The following is a 17,816-nucleotide window of genomic DNA, read 5'->3' on the forward strand; positions in this document are numbered from 1 at the left end:
ATTTGTTATAATAATAATTATTATTACAGCACTAATGATAATACTGGTGATCAAGAAACAAAAAAGTAAGTGCTTTATTGGTTTGATTTTTATCATTTTTTCTACTACATGCAGATACTAACAGAGCATCTAAAAAGCAAGTTATTAAATAACAATTATCATTAATATTATGATCAAACACACATTAGGATCAGTCCTGATGCTATAGCTACTCCTACATATGATGAGATCATTGTTAAACCAACTACTACTACTGGAGTACCAATATATGATACACCAATGGAACTACAGGCTAATACTGCTTATGATGTTATTAATAAAGATATAATTAATGTACATAATAATGATGCATATGGACAAATAATGATGTGATACAGTCTATTTTGTTATGAACTATTTAAAGCTGTGTACTTACATTTGTGTTACACACACATTGCATTTAATGTCTATATGTGTAGCTAATAGCAAAAAAGAACAACAGCAACACAGTTATTGGAAGTCAATAATATTATTGTCCTGAGTAAACATTTTATTGTTTATTCTAGCATAAACTGCTCAGTTCTCATTCCTTTTATACTATAATGGCTACTGCACTGGTATCTACTGGTGTTGATCTTAATTAACTTATTGTACTATCTGCATCAACATTGGTTCAAACCTCTCCATTTTATAGTCTGGTGTGTCCTAGTGATAGACTAGGTCATGTACATCAACAGTTTATTTCTATTGTATTACAGGTTACTTAAGAAAAGTGTTGCATACACTACACAATGACATTAGTACACACATCACTTTAACAATAAATAAATATCGACTACACATCACTTTTATTTTACCCTAATTGTAAAGTTGGCAATACTGTTGTTAACATTTGTATCAACAGATATTTTAGGCTCTAAAGAAAAAAACTTTAACAATTACCAATCATATTATTATTGCATACCTACCTTTCCAAGGAATGGATGTACTGTTCATAGAGCCAATATCAATTCCTGAATAATTGACACTGGTTAACCCAAAGCTGTAGTCACCAGAAGTTACTGGAATAAAGTCATAATATGTTGTTCCAGTTACATTCTTTACATCAACTTCATAAACTGAGAGATAAATAGAAAGTTTGTAAGACCTGATACCATCACCATAAAACACAGGTGAGCTAAGATTAGCAGCTACTGGATCTGAAATGATTTTATTTACAAATCATGTGCATTCAGTATTCTGACTCATGTATGATTTATACATGCATATACACTTGTTTGCAGCCATTTCACAACTGTAATGCTAACAAAACTGTAATACTGATATACCTTCAAAATTCAAAGTAACATTTGTGCTAGGAGACATGAATCTATCATCAGAACACTCCAGCAATGATCCTCTTACAGTATTGGTTAGTCTAGCAGTTGCTGATGATACAATGAGACTACTATTAATAGAGGTAAGTGTGGCATTGAATGGACTGCCAGATCCAAGTGGAGCTAAAGTATTAAGTGGATATGCAGTTTCTCCATTGTTACGCCATGCTACTGAAACCCCATCATAAGAATTATTAACAACACAAGTCCAAGTAGCAACAGCTCCTTCACAAACCTCTCCACTTGTCAGTGATAAACTAACACTAGCTGAGAAGTGGAATAGACAATATTAATTCATCATAATGAGGCTAATAGTACTAACCAACAGAAGGAACAAGGAGCAACAGATGAAGGAATACACTCATCCTGGAGTAAGGAACCTGTATAGTGTCAGGATTTGACACCATGCAATCACACTCTGGGCTTTGAAGTGTGAGGATTATGACTTGGCACTATGCCATTGATAATTGGTGTTAAGTTTGATCATAAATAATTATAAATTTATTGATGTCTTTATGAGCTTGAGCTGATTCTGACTTCAATTTTTCAAGTTACAGCCATTTTAAAGAAAATAGGAAAATTTGAAAATTACCCAAGGCCTTGAGTTTTTTCCAAAAAAATGGCTCCAAAATCACCCCAAATTTTTATTACATTTTCTGATACATATTAATGTTCTTATGCTGTGTAGAAAGTTTGAGCTGATTCCAATTTTGATTTTTCAAGTTACGGCCATTTTAAGAAAACTCCAAAAATCTGAAAAATACCCAAGGCTATAGCCCATGGTTTTTTCCCAAAAAATGGCTCCAAAATCACCCCAAATTTTTATTACATTTTCTGATACATATTGATGTCCTTATGCTGTGTAGCAAGTTTCAATTGATTCCAACTTCAATTTTTTAATTTATGGCCATTTTAAGAATAGCTAGAAGTATCCATAATAACAGTTTTTCTTAATCCTCAACCAGTGATGAGTTGTAGCAGTTATTAACATTACTACCATCATGGGTCTCTACTATTAGCTGGACTTCAGTATTAATTTGTATTAATACTTTTGTACCAATAAATTGAAATAGAGGGAAGAGACAAGTGAATGAGTGTCTATTGTGACATATACAAAATGCATCAGACAAAATCATTAAAATGGAGAATTCTCTCCTTTTCAATTTTGGTAAAATTTGTTCTTGGAGCCTGTACAGGGATTTTGGCCTAGCTGACTCTTAAGCAACTTAAATTTAAAATTTGTAAAAAAATTCAATTTTGATTAAAATCAGCTCAAACTTTCTATGCAATATAAAAACATATATATGCATCAGAAAATGTCACTTTTATTTGTATAAAAACATTTCCTTAATTTTAGTAATTTATTTCAGTATTTTTATTGTGAATAACTCTTTTCTTCTAGTTTCATTGTTATTGTCAATTAGTCTCAATAAACAATCCATTGTTTATTATAATGTAATGAATGTGTATTGAACTGACTATCAACAACAATAACAACAACAATAGAAGTATTGAACATACAATATATAACTAATGGAGAGTTGCAATAGAATAACTAATGGACATTTAGAACAATAACAACACAAGAGACTACATGTCACAAGGAACTGCTCATTATGAAGGAATAACTTAGATAGTGAAAAAAGTATACTGCATATTGTATAATGAATGTAGTATAAATTATGCATATAATTCCTTTGTATGCGTTCATTTTTTATCATATGTCGTATACATTATATCAATGAATGTTAATCATGCTAAGGTGTGGCAGTAACAACATAAACAGTTTACATTCTTGCAGTAGCATAAACTGTACTTCTTACTAATGGCTACTACTGTTATCTGGTGTCTTGTATTCACTGGATATTTGATTGTATCAGGTAAGTCTATCAATCTATTATGATCTTATTTATTGTACTGCTACAGCAACTGCTTCAGTAATCACTCAAGCCTCTCCACCTTATTCTCCAGTCTGTCCTAATGATGAACTAGTATTGACTTGTGTATTTCATGGTACAGGAGAAGTATACTGGCAGAAAGATAATTTTAGTAAAAATTCATTTATTGGACTGATCAATGGAACTGTACAATCAATGGGTAGTTTCTCAATATATACACTAAGCAACAGTACTACAACAGTGATTACTGCTACTAATGAGTCCATTCCATTGTCTGCTAATGGAGTAAGAGTCGGTTGTTCGGATTCAACTTTTGAAGAAAATAAATATACCATTAATATAACAGGTTAGATTTATTAATTCATTATAATACAGTTAGTTATAGTCTATTTTATGTAATCACAGGTCCACCAGCAACACCAGTTAATAATATAAGTATTATTCCTATCACTAATGATACATTAATTATTAACTGGAATACATCAGATCCATGTATAGACCACTATACTGTTACTATTAATAGTAACAATACTAATAATGAATCAAAATTAACTGACACAACTGATATGACAATTAATGATCTTATTATTGGTGCTAATTATTCATTTATTATTATTCCTATTGATACTATTGGAAGAGAAGGACCTCCTTCATCATTAATACAGTATATATGGAATGGTAAGTACTATACACACACACACTCATTGTATTTCTTATAGTACCAGCTCAAGTTGTTAATATTAGTTGGGATCAGATATCAACTGATACTATTACAATATGGTGGAATGAAGTATGTTTAGACATTAAATTGAACAGACATAATTGATGATATACTTAGGACTATATACCAGTCCCTCCTATTGAGTATTACATTATTAGTGTATACAATACATCAAACAGTATTATATACACTAATAATACCACTAATACTAATATTACTATCACTGGACTACCTCTTACTGATATAAACTACACTGTTACTATCATTTCTGTTAATATTATTGGATATGGACCATCAGCTACTGCTAATGGTATGCTATTGTTTAATTGTACAATACATTATTATCATTGATTGAATTATATTATACATCAATAAATATTATTATTGTATTGTTGTAGTCAATATATCTAATGCAATGACAAGTACTAGCATACCATCAGGTCTGTACAGTTAATACAGTATTCATTAGTACCTATAATTATACTATGTTATCATTAGTTACATTAACTACTAGTATAAGTACCAGTATACCATTATACACATCATCTACTTCAAGTAAGTGTAGTTAATAATAAATATATGAATAAATAAATATATAAATAAATAGATATAGTTACAAAAACCTCCAGTACTGATTCATCATATACACTGTCAGTTGATTCATCAACAACCACCACTGAACTCACTCCTACAACTACATTTACCAGCACACAATCAACTACTAGTACCATCAGTACTGCTAGTAGTTCTAATGCTGTTCCTGTTATATCAGGAGCTATTGGAGGAATAATATTATTGATTATAATAATAATGATGACACTAATAACAATATCTTTAGCAATCAAGAAACAAAATAGTAATAAATATTTTAATGATTTTATTTATGATTTTTTATTCTACAGATAATTATAAAGTATCTAAAAAGCAAGTTACTTTTAATGTATTATTGTTATTATTATATTACAGTATTGCAGTAGCTACTCCTACATATGATGAGATCATTGTTAAACCAACTACTACTACTGGAGTACCAATATATGATACACCAATGGAACTACAGGCTAATACTGCTTATGATGTTATTAATAAAGATATAATTAATGTACATAATAATGATGCATATGGACAAATAATGATGTAATGGTGTAGATTTAATAAACTAATATTGAAATTAAGGCATAAATGAAGACAAGCAGTTCATCAAAACAAGTGTTATTATGTAAACAGGAAAAAAGAACAATAACGTTGTTCATATAGCTAAATGCAACATTAATACACAGTTCTCATTTCTCTTATCGATACACTAATGGCTACTGCTACTGGTATCTACTGGTGTCTTGTATTGACTGGATGTATGAGTCTTGCATCTGGTAAGTTCATACCCACCTAACATTATCTTTATACAATAGATCTATTAAAAGGAGCAGTATTGACTCAAACCTCTCCATCTTATACTCCAGTGTGTCCTGGTGATAAACTAGTACTGACTTGTGTAGCTAGTGGAACTGGTAATACCTTTTGGGGACATAGTAGCACTAATGTTACATCATGGCTAAATAATATGATAAAATCAGGTTTCACTAGTGGTGGTCTTATTGCACTCAATGTTACTGGTGATATTGTGAATAATACAGTGACTAGTACTGGTACTATACAATTGGTAGATTCATCATTGAATGGAAGTATGATTAGTTGTTCAGCTACTTTTTCAAATGGTTTTGTTACATTTACTATCAAAATGACAGGTTAGTAATTATCTTTATTTTATTATAGCTAATAATACTCTACATGAATAGGTCCACCAGTATCAGTGTCAGTTGCTAATGTAACTATTACTCCTATTAACAGCAGTGCACTGACAATCAGTTGGTCATTGAACACACAAGATTACAACTGCAGCATAAACCAGTATAATATCACTGTATACAGTAATGGGACTGTCTTTAAACAGGAGTCTGTGAATGATACTACATCATATATTGTTGGTTCTCTTATTATTGGTACTAATTATTCATTTATTATTATTCCTATTGATACTATTGGAAGAGAAGGACCTCCTTCATCATTAATACAGTATATATGGAATGGTAAGTACTATACACACACACACACTCATTGTATTTCTTATAGTACCAGCTCAAGTTGTTAATATTAGTTGGGATCAGATATCAAATGATACTATTACAATATGGTGGAATAACACTCAAGTATGTTTAAAACTTTAAATATTATTAATTATTATTATTACTGATAATAAATTATTTAGGACTATTCTATTTCTACTATACCAGTTCCTCCTATTCAGTATTACATTATTAGTGTATACAATACATCAAACAGTATTATATACACTAATAATACTAATGATACTAATATTACTATCACTGGACTACCTCTTACTGATACAAACTACACTGTTACTATCATTCCTGTTAATGTTATTGGATATGGACCATCAGCTACTGTTAATGGTATGATAAATTAATTGTACAAAACATTATTATCATTTGAATTATATTATACATCAATAAATATTATTATTGTATTGTTGTAGTCAATATATCTAATGCAATGACAAGTACTAGCATACCATCAGGTCTGTACAGTTAATACAGTATTCATTAATACCTATAATTATACTATGTTATCATTAGTTACATTAACTACTAGTATAAGTACCAGTATACCATTATACATATCATCTACTTCAAGTAAGTGTAGTTAATAATAAATATATGAATAAATAAATATATAAATAAATAGATACAGTTACAAAAACCTCCAGTACTGATTCATCATACACACAGTCAGTTGATCCATCAACAACCACCACTGAACTCACTCCTACAACTACATTTACTAGCACACAATCAACTACTAGTACCATCAGTACTGCTAGTAGTTCTAATGTTGTTCCTGTTATATCAGGAGCTATTGGAGGAATAATATTATTGATTATAATAATAATGATGACACTAATAACAATATCTTTAGCAATCAAGAAACAAAATAGTAATAAATATTTTAATGATTTTATTTATGATTTTTTATTCTACAGATAATTATAAAGTATCTAAAAAGCAAGTTACTTTTAATGTATTATTGTTATTATTATATTACAGTATTGCAGTAGCTACTCCTACATATGATGAGATCATTGTTAAACAAACTACTACTACTGGAGTACCAATATATGATACACCAATGGAACTACAGGCTAATACTGCTTATGATGTTATTAATAAAGATATAATTAGTGTACATAATAATGATGCATATGGACAAATAATGATGTAATGGTGTAGATTTAATAAACTAATATTGAAATTAAGGCATAAATGAAGACAAGCAGTTCATCAAAACAAGTGTTATTATGTAAACAGGAAAAAAGAACAATAACGTTGTTCATATAGCTAAATGCAACATTAATACACAGTTCTCATTCCTCTTATCAATATACTAATGGCTACTGCTACTATTATCTACTGGTGTCTTGTATTGACTGGATGTATGAGTATTGCATCTGGTAAGTTCATACCCACCTAACATTATCTTTATTATAATAGATCTATTAGGAGGAGCAGTATTGACTCAAACTTTTCCACCTTATACTCCAGTGTGTCCTGGTGATAAACTAGTACTGACTTGTGTAGCTAGTGGAACTGGTAATACCTTTTGGGGACATAGTAGCACTAATGTTACATCATGGCTAAATAATATGATAAAATCAGGTTTCACTAGTGGTGGTCTTATTGCACTCAATGTTACTGGTGATATTGTGAATAATACAGTGACTAGTACTGGTACTATACAATTGGTAGATTCATCATTGAATGGAAGTATGATTAGTTGTTCAAATTATTATTCAAATGGTTTTGTTAGATTTACTATCAAATTGACAGGTTAGATAATTTTATCATTTATTATAGCTAATACTCTACATGAATAGGTCCACCAGTATCAGTGTCAGTTGTTAATGTAACTATTACTCCTATTAACAATACTGCACTGACAATCAGTTGGTCATTGAACACACAGGATTACAACTGCAGCATAAACCAGTACAATATCACAGTATACAGTAATGGGACAGTCTTTAAACAGGAGTCTGTGAATGATATTACATCATTTACTGTTAATGATCTCATTATTGGTACTAATTATTCATTTATTATTATTCCCATTGATACTATTGGAAAAGAAGGACCTCCTTCATCATTAATACAGTATATATGGAATAGTAAGTACTATACACACACACTCACTCATTGTATTTCTTATAGTACCAGCTCAAGTTGTTAATATTAGTTGGGATCAGATATCAACTGATACTATTACAATATGGTGGAACAACACTGAGGTATGTTAATTATTGTTATATTAGTTATAAAATGATACATAGGATAAGATACTACATGTGCACTATCCTCCAGTGCTTCATCACAATGTTAATGTAGAAGGTCCATCCTATAGCAATGAACAGAAAACAATCGATACAACTAATACTAATATTACTATCACTGGACTACCTCTTACTGATACAAGCTACACTGTTACTATCATTCCTGTTAATATAATTGGATATGGACCATCAGCTACTGTTAATGGTATAGTTATTATACAGTATTCATTATTGATGTTACTATTAATAGTCAGTGTAACCAGTTTTACTTCTACAGTGACCAGTACTAACTCAGTTACTAATGGTCCATCAGCAGGTCTGTACAGTTAATACATTATTCATTAATATATTGTATATCATTAGTTACATTAACTGCTGATATAAGTACCAGTACATCATTAACATATATACCATCTACTTCAAGTAAGTGCATGCAATAAAATTTGTTATTTATTACCATAGTATATCAAATAGTTACAATATCTTCCAGTACTGAATTACCATCTACTAAAACTAAAACAGGAGCAATGTCAGTTCATGCTGCCACTACTAATACTGGTACTACTGGTCAAATGACACTAACTGTTAGTACTAATGCATATTCAGATTCATCAATAGTGACACCAGCATCAACTATGAGACCCAGTACTAATACTGCCAGTGGATCTAATCCTGTTCCTATTATATCAGGAGCTATTGGAACAGTATTTGCTATAATTATAATCGTAATTATTATAGCATCAATAATATCACTGGCAATCAAGAAACAAGAAAGTAAAAACTTTAATAATTTGTATATTTTTACTTATTTCTTGTACTACAGGTGACAATAAAGCTCCTAAAAAGCAAGTTATTTTATTTGTATATTAATAATTTCAAACATCTATAGATCTACTGATGCAGCAGTTACTCCTACATATGATGAGATCATTGTTAAACAAACTACTACTACTGGAGTACCAATATATGATACACCAATGGAACTACAGGCTAATACTGCTTATGATGTGATTAATAAAGATATAATTAATGTACATAATAATGATGCATATGGACAAATTATGATGTAACATATAGCAATAAAATATGAATAATGTACAGCACATGATTTTAAAGCAGTTGCAGAACAAGTGTGCTTATGTAAACTAGGAAATAGAACAATAAACTAGGAAACAGAACAATAACGTTGTTCTTTTAACAAGAAATAACAATATCACAGTCTCATTCCTCTTACTAATGGCTGCTACTGGTATCTACTGGTGTCTTGTATTGACTGGATGTATCAGTCTTGTTGTATCAGGTAAGTATGTAGGTTGGCAGTGACTTAATGATTATACAATCGATTCTGACAGCAGTAACATTGACTCAAACCTCTCCACCTCATACTCCAGTGTGTCCTGGTGATAGACTAGTACTTACTTGTGTTGCTGGTGGAACTGGTAATACCTACTGGAGAAATGAGAGCACTGGTCATTCAACATTGCTAAATAATAATAATATAAGATCAGCTGTTACTCAGGATGGTGTCCTTACACTCAATGTTACTGATACTATGGGTAATACAGTGACAAGTACTGGTACTATACAATCAGTAGTTGTATCAATGAATGGAACTATGATTAGTTGTTCAAATCATGTAAATGGTTTTGTTATGTTTACTATTAAAATGACAGGTTAGTAATTAACACAACTATTTATTATAGCTGTAATACTCTACATGAATAGGTCCACCAGTATCAGTGTCAGTTGCTAATGTAACTATTACTCCTATTAACAGCAGTGCACTGACAATCAGTTGGTCATTAAACACACAGGATTACAACTGCAGCTTATACCAGTATAATATTATTGTATACAGCAATGGGACAGACTTTAAACAGCAGTCTGTGAATGATATTACAACATATACTGTTGGTTCTCTTGCTGTTCATAATAATTATTCATTTATTATTATTCCTATTGATACTATTGGAAGAGAAGGACCTCCTTCATCATTAATACAGTATATATGGAATAGTAAGTACTATACACACACACTCACTCATTGTATTTCTTATAGTACCAGCTCAAGTTGTTAATATTAGTTGGGATCAGATATCAACTGATAGTATTACAATATGGTGGAATAACAATCAAGTATGTTATATTATTACTTATTGCCATTACTTATTAAAATAGGATTCTTCTCTACCAGTTCCTCCTACTAAGTATTACATTATTAAAGTATACAATACATCAAACAGTATTATATACACTAATAATACTAATGATACTAATATTACTATCACTGGACTACCTCTTACTGATACAAACTACACTGTTAGTATCATTCCTGTTAATATTATTGGATATGGACCATCAGCTACTGTTAATGGTACAGCTATTATACAGTATTCATTATTGATGTTATTACTAATAGTCAGTGTAACCAGTATTACTCCTACAATGACCAGTACTAGTTCAATTACTAGTGTATCATCATCAGGTCTGTACAGTTAATACATTATTCATTAATATATTGTATATCATTAGTTACATTAACTACTGATATAAGTACCAGTACATCATTAATATATATACCTTCTACTTCAAGTAAGTGATGATTATTATAGCTTAACAATTGATTAATAATATAGTTATAGCATCTTCAACAATTCATGAACAATCATCTTCTTTTATTCCAGCTGCTAGTACATCAACTAGTACTACTACTAGTGTCAGTACACCAGAATCATCAACAACAACTGTATCAACTACTGCTGCTGGTTCTAATCCTGTTCTTATTATATCAGGAGCTATTGGAGCAGTATTTGTCATAATAATAATAATTATTATTATATTGGTAATAGTGATACTGGCAATCAAGAATCAAAGAAGTAAGTACGATTACTATAATCATTTTCAATTATTGCTATTTTGCTATAATACAGGAAAAACATATAAAATATCTAAAAAGCAAGTTTATATTTATGTATTTTATGTATCGTCACACCTACAGTAGGGCTGATGCAGTAGCTACTCCTACATATGATGAAATCATTGTTAAACCAACTACTACTACTGGAGTACCAATATATGATACACCAATGGAACTACAGGCTAATACTGCTTATGATAGACCAGTGATTAATAAAGATATAATTAATGTACATAATAATGATGCATATGGACAAATAATGATGTAACATAGTCTATTTTGATATAATCTTTTAAAGCTGTGTACTTACATCAGCTCTTTTGTGTATACACACACATTACATTTAATGTTTATACGTGTAGCTAATAGCAAAAAAGAACAACAGCAACACAGTTATTGGAAGTCAATAATATTATTGTCCTGAGTAAACATTTTATTGTTTATTCTTGCATAAACTGCTCAGTTCTCTTTTCTTTTATACTATAATGGCTACTGCTGGTATCTATTGGTGTTGATCTTAATTAACTTATCTTACTATCTGCAGCAACATTGGTTCAAACTTCTCCATTTTATAGTCCAGAGTATCCTAGTGATAGACTAGAACATGTACACCAACAGTTTATTTCTATTGTATTACAGGTTACTTAAGAAAAGTGTTGCATACACTACACAATGACATTAGTACACACATCACTCTAATCAAGAGTACATAATATTATGTACTCTTGCTTTAATAGAAAAATTAATATTGACTACACATCACTTTATTTTACCCTAATTGTAAAGTTGGCAATATTGTTGTTAACATTTGTATCAACAGATATTTTAGGCTCTAAACAAAACAAACTTTAACAATTAACAATCATTATTCCATACCTACCTTTCCAAGGAATGGATGTACTATTCATAGAGCCAATATCAATTCCAGGATAATTGACACTGGTTAACCCAAAGCTGTACTCACCAGAAGTCACTGGAATAAAGTCATGATATGTTGTTCCAGTGACATTCTTTACATCAACTTCATAAACTGAGAGATAAATAGAAAGTTTGTATGATCCTGCACATGTGGCTCGACTCCAAGAAACACAGGTGAGCTAAGATTAGCAGCTACTGGACCTGAAATGATTTTATTTACAAATTGTGTGCATTCAGTATTTTGACTCATGTATGATTTATACATGCATATACACTTGTTTGCAGCCATTTTACAACTGTAATGCTAATGAAACTGTAATACTAATATACCTTCAAAATTCAAAGTAACATTTGTGCTAGGTGACATGAATCTATCATCAGAACACTCCAGCAATGATCCTCTTACAATATTGGTTAGTCTAGCAGTTGCTATTGATACAATGACACTGCTATTAATAGAGGTAAGTGTGGCATTGAATGGACTATCTGGCCCCAGTGGAGCTAAAGTGTTAAGTGGATATGCAGTTTCTCCATTGTTATGCCATGCTACTGAAATCCCATTGTAAGAATTATTAACAACACAGGTCCAAGTAGCAACAACTCCTTCACAAACCTCTCCATTTGTCAGTGATAAACTAACACTAGCTGTGAAGAGGAGTAGACAATATTAATTCATCATACAATGACGTTAATAGTACTACTAACCAACAGAAGGAACAAGGAGCAATAGATGAAGCAATACACTCATCCTGGAGTAAGGAACCTGTAGTGTCAGGATTTTACACCAATCACACTGTGGGCTTGAAGTGTGAGGATTATGACTTGGCACTATGCCATTTATAATTGGTGTTAAGTTTTATCATAAATAATCATAAATTTATTGATGTCCTTATGCTGTGTAGCAAGTTTGGGCTGATTCCGATTTCAATTTTTCAAGTTACAGCCATTTAAAAAAAACACCAAAATTTTGAAAATGCCTAAGGCTAAAGCCTGTGGTTTTTTCCAAAAAATGGCTCGGGAATCACCCCTAATTTTTATTAGATTTTCTGATACATATTGCCTTATGCTGCATATGTACATGCAGTGTAATGGCAATTATTATTAATATATTTTTGATAAAAAACATTCACCCACTCACCACTGCTGAAGGTGTGGGTTTGGCAGCACCTGACCTACTGTTAGACTATACAAACAAAAGCTCTTATTTTATAACTGACATACACTAATGGCTACTGCTGCTGGTATCTACTGGTGTCTTGTGTTGACTGGGTGTATGAGTCTTGCTGTATCTGGTAAGTCCATCACCAATGTAGTACACAGATAGTATAAACTGCATGTATATAGGATCATTGGTACAGACTGTTCCTCCAAACTCTGCTCCTGTGTGTCCTGGTGGTAGACTAGTGCTTACTTGTACATCTAATATTGATGGAATTATCTGGAGGCTACTAGGAAACAGTGCTGAGACTCATGTAACCAGTAACACTCCTCTAATGAGAGTTGGTAGCTTTTATGTAGCTACAGCAGCAAATAATGGATTATTTGTAAGCACTGCTACCAATGAATCAGTATCAACACAACTGGACGGAACTACAATTGAGTGTTCAGGTGATGCTGGTGTGTCTTATGTTGTATTAACTATTAATGTAAAAGGTAATTTATTATTGATTTTATTATAATTTGGTATACATAACAATAAATAGATGTACCAGATCAAAAAGCAGTTAGTAATGTAACTGTTACTCCTATCACTAATGATACATTATTAATTACTTGGAATACACCATCAGATCAATGTATAGACCACTATACTGTTACTATTTATAGTAACAATACTCATAATGAATCCAGGACTACTAACAACACTAATATAACAATTAATGATCTCATTATTGGCACTAATTATTCATTTATTATTATTCCTATTGATACTATTGGAAGAGAAGGACCTCCTTCATCATTAATACAGTATATATGGAATGGTAAGTACTATACACACACACACTCATTGTATTTCTTATAGTACCAGCTCAAGTTGTTAATATTAGTTGGGATCAGATATCAACTGATAGTATTACAATATGGTGGAATAACACTGAGGTATGTTTAGACATTATTATTATTATTATTATTATTATTATTATTATTATTATCATTATTATTATTATTATTATTGCTATTCTTATATTACAATAGGATCCTACACTATATTATCCTCCAGTAGGACATTACGTTGTAGTAGGTATAGATCCATTTAATAATGATACGTATGAAATATATTATGCAAATACTACTAATGCTACTATTACTGGATTATCTCTTACTAATCAATACTACACTGTTATTATTATAACTCAAAACATTATTGGATATGCACCTTATGTTATAATATATGGTATGCTTACAGTTACAATGAAACTTGTGTATTATTGGGTTTCATGTAGTTGGTACACCACCTTCTAATTCCAGTACACCCACATCACCTTATGCTAGTTCATCAACATCACCTCATCATATTATATCAACATCAATAACCACATCACCTGATCATCCCAGTTCAACATCACCTCACCTTAGTAGATCAACATTGGTTACTAATATCAAGACTATTGCTTCTAGTATTGGTACATTAACAGCATCAACAATACATACCAGATCAACATCAACTACACCATCAACTACTGTACTACAGATCACTGGCATCAGTAATAGACTCACTAGTAATACAGTTGCTAGTAGTAGTACACTTTCTAGTGGTGGTACAGTTACTAGTACTAATACTGCTGCTAATGCTACAGCTACTGCTAGCTCTGGCAGTGGTTCAACTGCTTCTATTGTATCAGGAACTACTGTTGCTGTATTAATTATAGTAATAATAATAATTATTATTATATTAATAATAGTGGTGTATGCTAAAAGACACAGTAAGTATTAATGTTAACATAAATTAATAATTTATTTATAATATATAGAAATACAGAAAAAGAGAAGGTTTTAAAACTATACTATTAATAGTTAATTATTATTATATATATTTTTTATTATATAGCTACACTGCTAATGATAACAGTTATAGAGAAGTATGAGGATAATTAATAATTATATTTTATTATTTTTAATTGTTACAGACTAAAGGTGTGACTGGACGATCCTATAACAAAAACAATAATATTGAAGTAAATTAATAATAATGATCCTTGTTTATTAATGACTGAAGGATAAAATTCCTTCCGGTTCTGATCCTCCAGTATATAACTAACTACTGTGGCAGACTGACCCCATCATTCATTATATAACTACTGTAGACTGGCCCCAGTCATTATATGCTGTTGTGTTTCATTCATTAGTTACAACCTACTGATCCTACTTATGCTACTCCTACCACTGAATATACTCCAGCAGCTGCTTCTACTGTAAGGACACTACAAGGAGGACCTTCATATCTACCATCACCTACTAGTAACTGCAATGAAATATACATTATATACATATACATAGACTAATAATAGTGGGTTATGTACTAGCTGGGTTTAAATTTAGTATATCAAGTACATCAACAGTTTATTTCTATTGTATTACAGGTTACTTAAGGAAAGTGTTGCATACACTACACAATGACATTAGTACACACATCACTTTAATACAATAAATAAATCATTTTTACTTGAAATATATTTACATGTACATATGCTTTTGATCATCAGTGACTTAATGCAACCACATCATGTACATATAACCAAGTACCATTCAGTAATATTATAATGTTATTAATATTATTGTATTTTATTAGTTGTTGGAGTGTATTCTGAATTGGGACCAAGTGATGGTGTAATCAATGATAGTCCATATATATATTCAACTGTTAACAAGAATACTGATGTAACTCAAATTCAGGTAAATATATACTGTCTGATAATGATTGAATGAGTAAAGGTCATTAGGAGGAGTTATATTCTTTTAGTATATACAATACAATGTGAAGTTATTTCTATAGACAGTACTGTATACTAATGATAGGTATAGAGTGTATGTACAGTGGGTTGATGGGGCAGACCTCATCATATCAATAGACAGCCATACAGTGATATCCTGTTATTATTAAACCTTTCATGCATTAATATAGTCAAGTACAGTATAGTATCTCTTTTGTGAGGTCACCCACTGGTTCCAGGGGAAAGGGTATCCTATATAAGAGGAGTGGTTCATCATCAGGTGGACAATATGATGTAAAATAGAACTTCAAGTCCATTTAAAAATGGTGTAGTGGTTCAGGGAGATCAACTACTGTATACTTTAATGATTGTTATACTAGTTCATTACTGTATGCTTTAATGACACATATTTTATTACTGTATATACTTTAATGATGTGGCTGTATATTGTTATTTCATACTGTAGAGTCATTATGCTGATCTGGCAATAGACACTAGTAGACGTCATCATGCTCCACCCACTCATCAACCATCAGTATTGTACTCATCAATAAAACCAGTTAATATTAAGGTATGGCTACTGGTAATACCTTTTAGTATAATTAACATCATTATCATCTTCTCTTCATACTGATACTGATGTCACTGTCTATTCACTGATGGTTAATATTACAATTAGAGGAAATGAGACATACACCATACAAAGGACTAGCTGCTATGAAGTGACTATATTATTATTATACTGTGATATCTGATATGTATATAGTGTATTATGATTATTAGTTAGATATAGTTATGATTATTGATAGTAGTGTGTAACTGGTTTAAACTATCAGTTCAAAAAATGTCACTGTTATTCGTATAAAATCATTTTAGTAATTTATTTAAGTATTTTTGTTGTGAATAACTCTTTTCTTCTAGTTTCATTGTTATTGTCAATTAGTCTCAATAAACAATCCATTGTTTATCATAATGTAATGAATGTGTACTGAACTGACTATCAACAACAATAACTAATGGACAATACAATAGAACAATAACAATAGTAGGAGGAGAAGGGAAGAACGGGAGAGGGAAGAGAGTATAATCCACATTCATCAACCAGTGATGAGTTACAGCAATTATTAACATTATTACCATCATGGGTCTCTACTATTAGCTGGACATCAATAAAATTTAAGTAGATCAATTTGTATGTTCATCATTACAGTTTGATTGTATTTGTACATTGACAGAACTGTATATATTATGATGACTATTGCAGGTGTGGCTATGAAAAAAGAATTTATTCTAACAGTATCAGTTCTCATTCCTTATTTCTCTAATGGCTATTGCTGCTGGTATCTACTGGTGTCTTGTTTTGGTTCATCTTATTTTACTATCATCTGCAACAGAGTCAGAGCTAGTTCAAACCTCTCCATCTTATTCTCCAGTGTGTCCTGGTGATAGACTAGTATTCACTTGTACTATAACACCTGTTGTTCCTGGAAATGTATTCTGGAAAATACCTGGTCAGAATCCTGACCATTTAGAGCCAGTGTCAGGACCTGAAACTCATCATAATCTTATTCTTAATGTTACTATTAACGAGGATGGTACTATAACAAGTACTGGTATATATGAATCAGTATCAGTGTCATTGAATGGATCTGAGGTTGGTTGTGGAAGAACAC

General features: G+C 31.0%; 3 protein-coding genes across 3 annotated transcripts; 1 reads left to right on the forward strand and 2 right to left on the reverse strand.

Annotated features, from left to right (window-relative positions):
• Positions 1-716: 716 nt before the first annotated feature.
• Positions 717-1,749, reverse strand: LOC109586158 (uncharacterized). Its single transcript, XM_020002332.1, has 4 exons — positions 1,678-1,749; positions 1,308-1,622; positions 948-1,178; positions 717-895 (listed from the first exon to the last, which is right to left on the reverse strand). Exons 1-4 carry the CDS (start codon positions 1,718-1,720, stop codon positions 828-830), a joined length of 657 nt encoding a protein of 218 aa, XP_019857891.1. The 5' UTR covers positions 1,721-1,749; the 3' UTR covers positions 717-827.
• A 7,963-nt stretch (positions 1,750-9,712) lies between these two features.
• On the reverse strand, positions 9,713-13,027 carry LOC109586156 (uncharacterized). The gene is made up of 5 exons (XM_020002330.1): positions 12,917-13,027; positions 12,542-12,856; positions 12,310-12,412; positions 12,174-12,266; positions 9,713-9,825 (listed from the first exon to the last, which is right to left on the reverse strand). Exons 1-4 carry the CDS (start codon positions 12,957-12,959, stop codon positions 12,254-12,256), a joined length of 474 nt encoding a protein of 157 aa, XP_019857889.1. The 5' UTR covers positions 12,960-13,027; the 3' UTR covers positions 9,713-9,825; positions 12,174-12,253.
• On the forward strand, positions 10,565-11,558 carry LOC105314400 (cell wall integrity and stress response component 2-like). The gene is made up of 4 exons (XM_020002331.1): positions 10,565-10,750; positions 10,796-10,861; positions 10,909-10,968; positions 11,019-11,558. Exons 2-4 carry the CDS (start codon positions 10,822-10,824, stop codon positions 11,375-11,377), a joined length of 459 nt encoding a protein of 152 aa, XP_019857890.1. The 5' UTR covers positions 10,565-10,750; positions 10,796-10,821; the 3' UTR covers positions 11,378-11,558.
• Positions 13,028-17,816: the final 4,789 nt, after the last annotated feature.

The sequence above is a fragment of the Amphimedon queenslandica genome, unplaced genomic scaffold (genome assembly GCF_000090795.2).
Source record: "Amphimedon queenslandica unplaced genomic scaffold, v1.1 AMPQUscaffold_12933, whole genome shotgun sequence".
Lineage (NCBI taxonomy): Eukaryota > Metazoa > Porifera > Demospongiae > Haplosclerida > Niphatidae > Amphimedon > Amphimedon queenslandica.

What these genes read in the sequence shown, in the direction of transcription:
- LOC109586158 (XM_020002332.1), bottom strand. Translation starts at nt 1,720, where the DNA reads ATGAGTGTATTCCTTCATCTGTTGCTCCTTGTTCCTTCTGTTG. An exon ending in GCTCCTTGTTCCTTCTGTTG is followed by an intron (nt 1,623 to 1,677) that starts GTTAGTACTATT and finishes TCCACTTCTCAG; the next exon opens with CTAGTGTTAGTTTATCACTG. An exon ending in TGTTACTTTGAATTTTGAAG is followed by an intron (nt 1,179 to 1,307) that starts GTATATCAGTAT and finishes AAATCATTTCAG; the next exon opens with ATCCAGTAGCTGCTAATCTT.
- LOC105314400 (XM_020002331.1), top strand. Translation starts at nt 10,822, where the DNA reads ATGACCAGTACTAGTTCAATTACTAGTGTATCATCATCAG. An exon ending in TACTAGTGTATCATCATCAG is followed by an intron (nt 10,862 to 10,908) that starts GTCTGTACAGTT and finishes GTATATCATTAG; the next exon opens with TTACATTAACTACTGATATA. An exon ending in ATATATACCTTCTACTTCAA is followed by an intron (nt 10,969 to 11,018) that starts GTAAGTGATGAT and finishes ATATAGTTATAG; the next exon opens with CATCTTCAACAATTCATGAA.
- LOC109586156 (XM_020002330.1), bottom strand. Translation starts at nt 12,959, where the DNA reads ATGAGTGTATTGCTTCATCTATTGCTCCTTGTTCCTTCTGTTG. An exon ending in GCTCCTTGTTCCTTCTGTTG is followed by an intron (nt 12,857 to 12,916) that starts GTTAGTAGTACT and finishes TCCTCTTCACAG; the next exon opens with CTAGTGTTAGTTTATCACTG. An exon ending in TGTTACTTTGAATTTTGAAG is followed by an intron (nt 12,413 to 12,541) that starts GTATATTAGTAT and finishes AAATCATTTCAG; the next exon opens with GTCCAGTAGCTGCTAATCTT.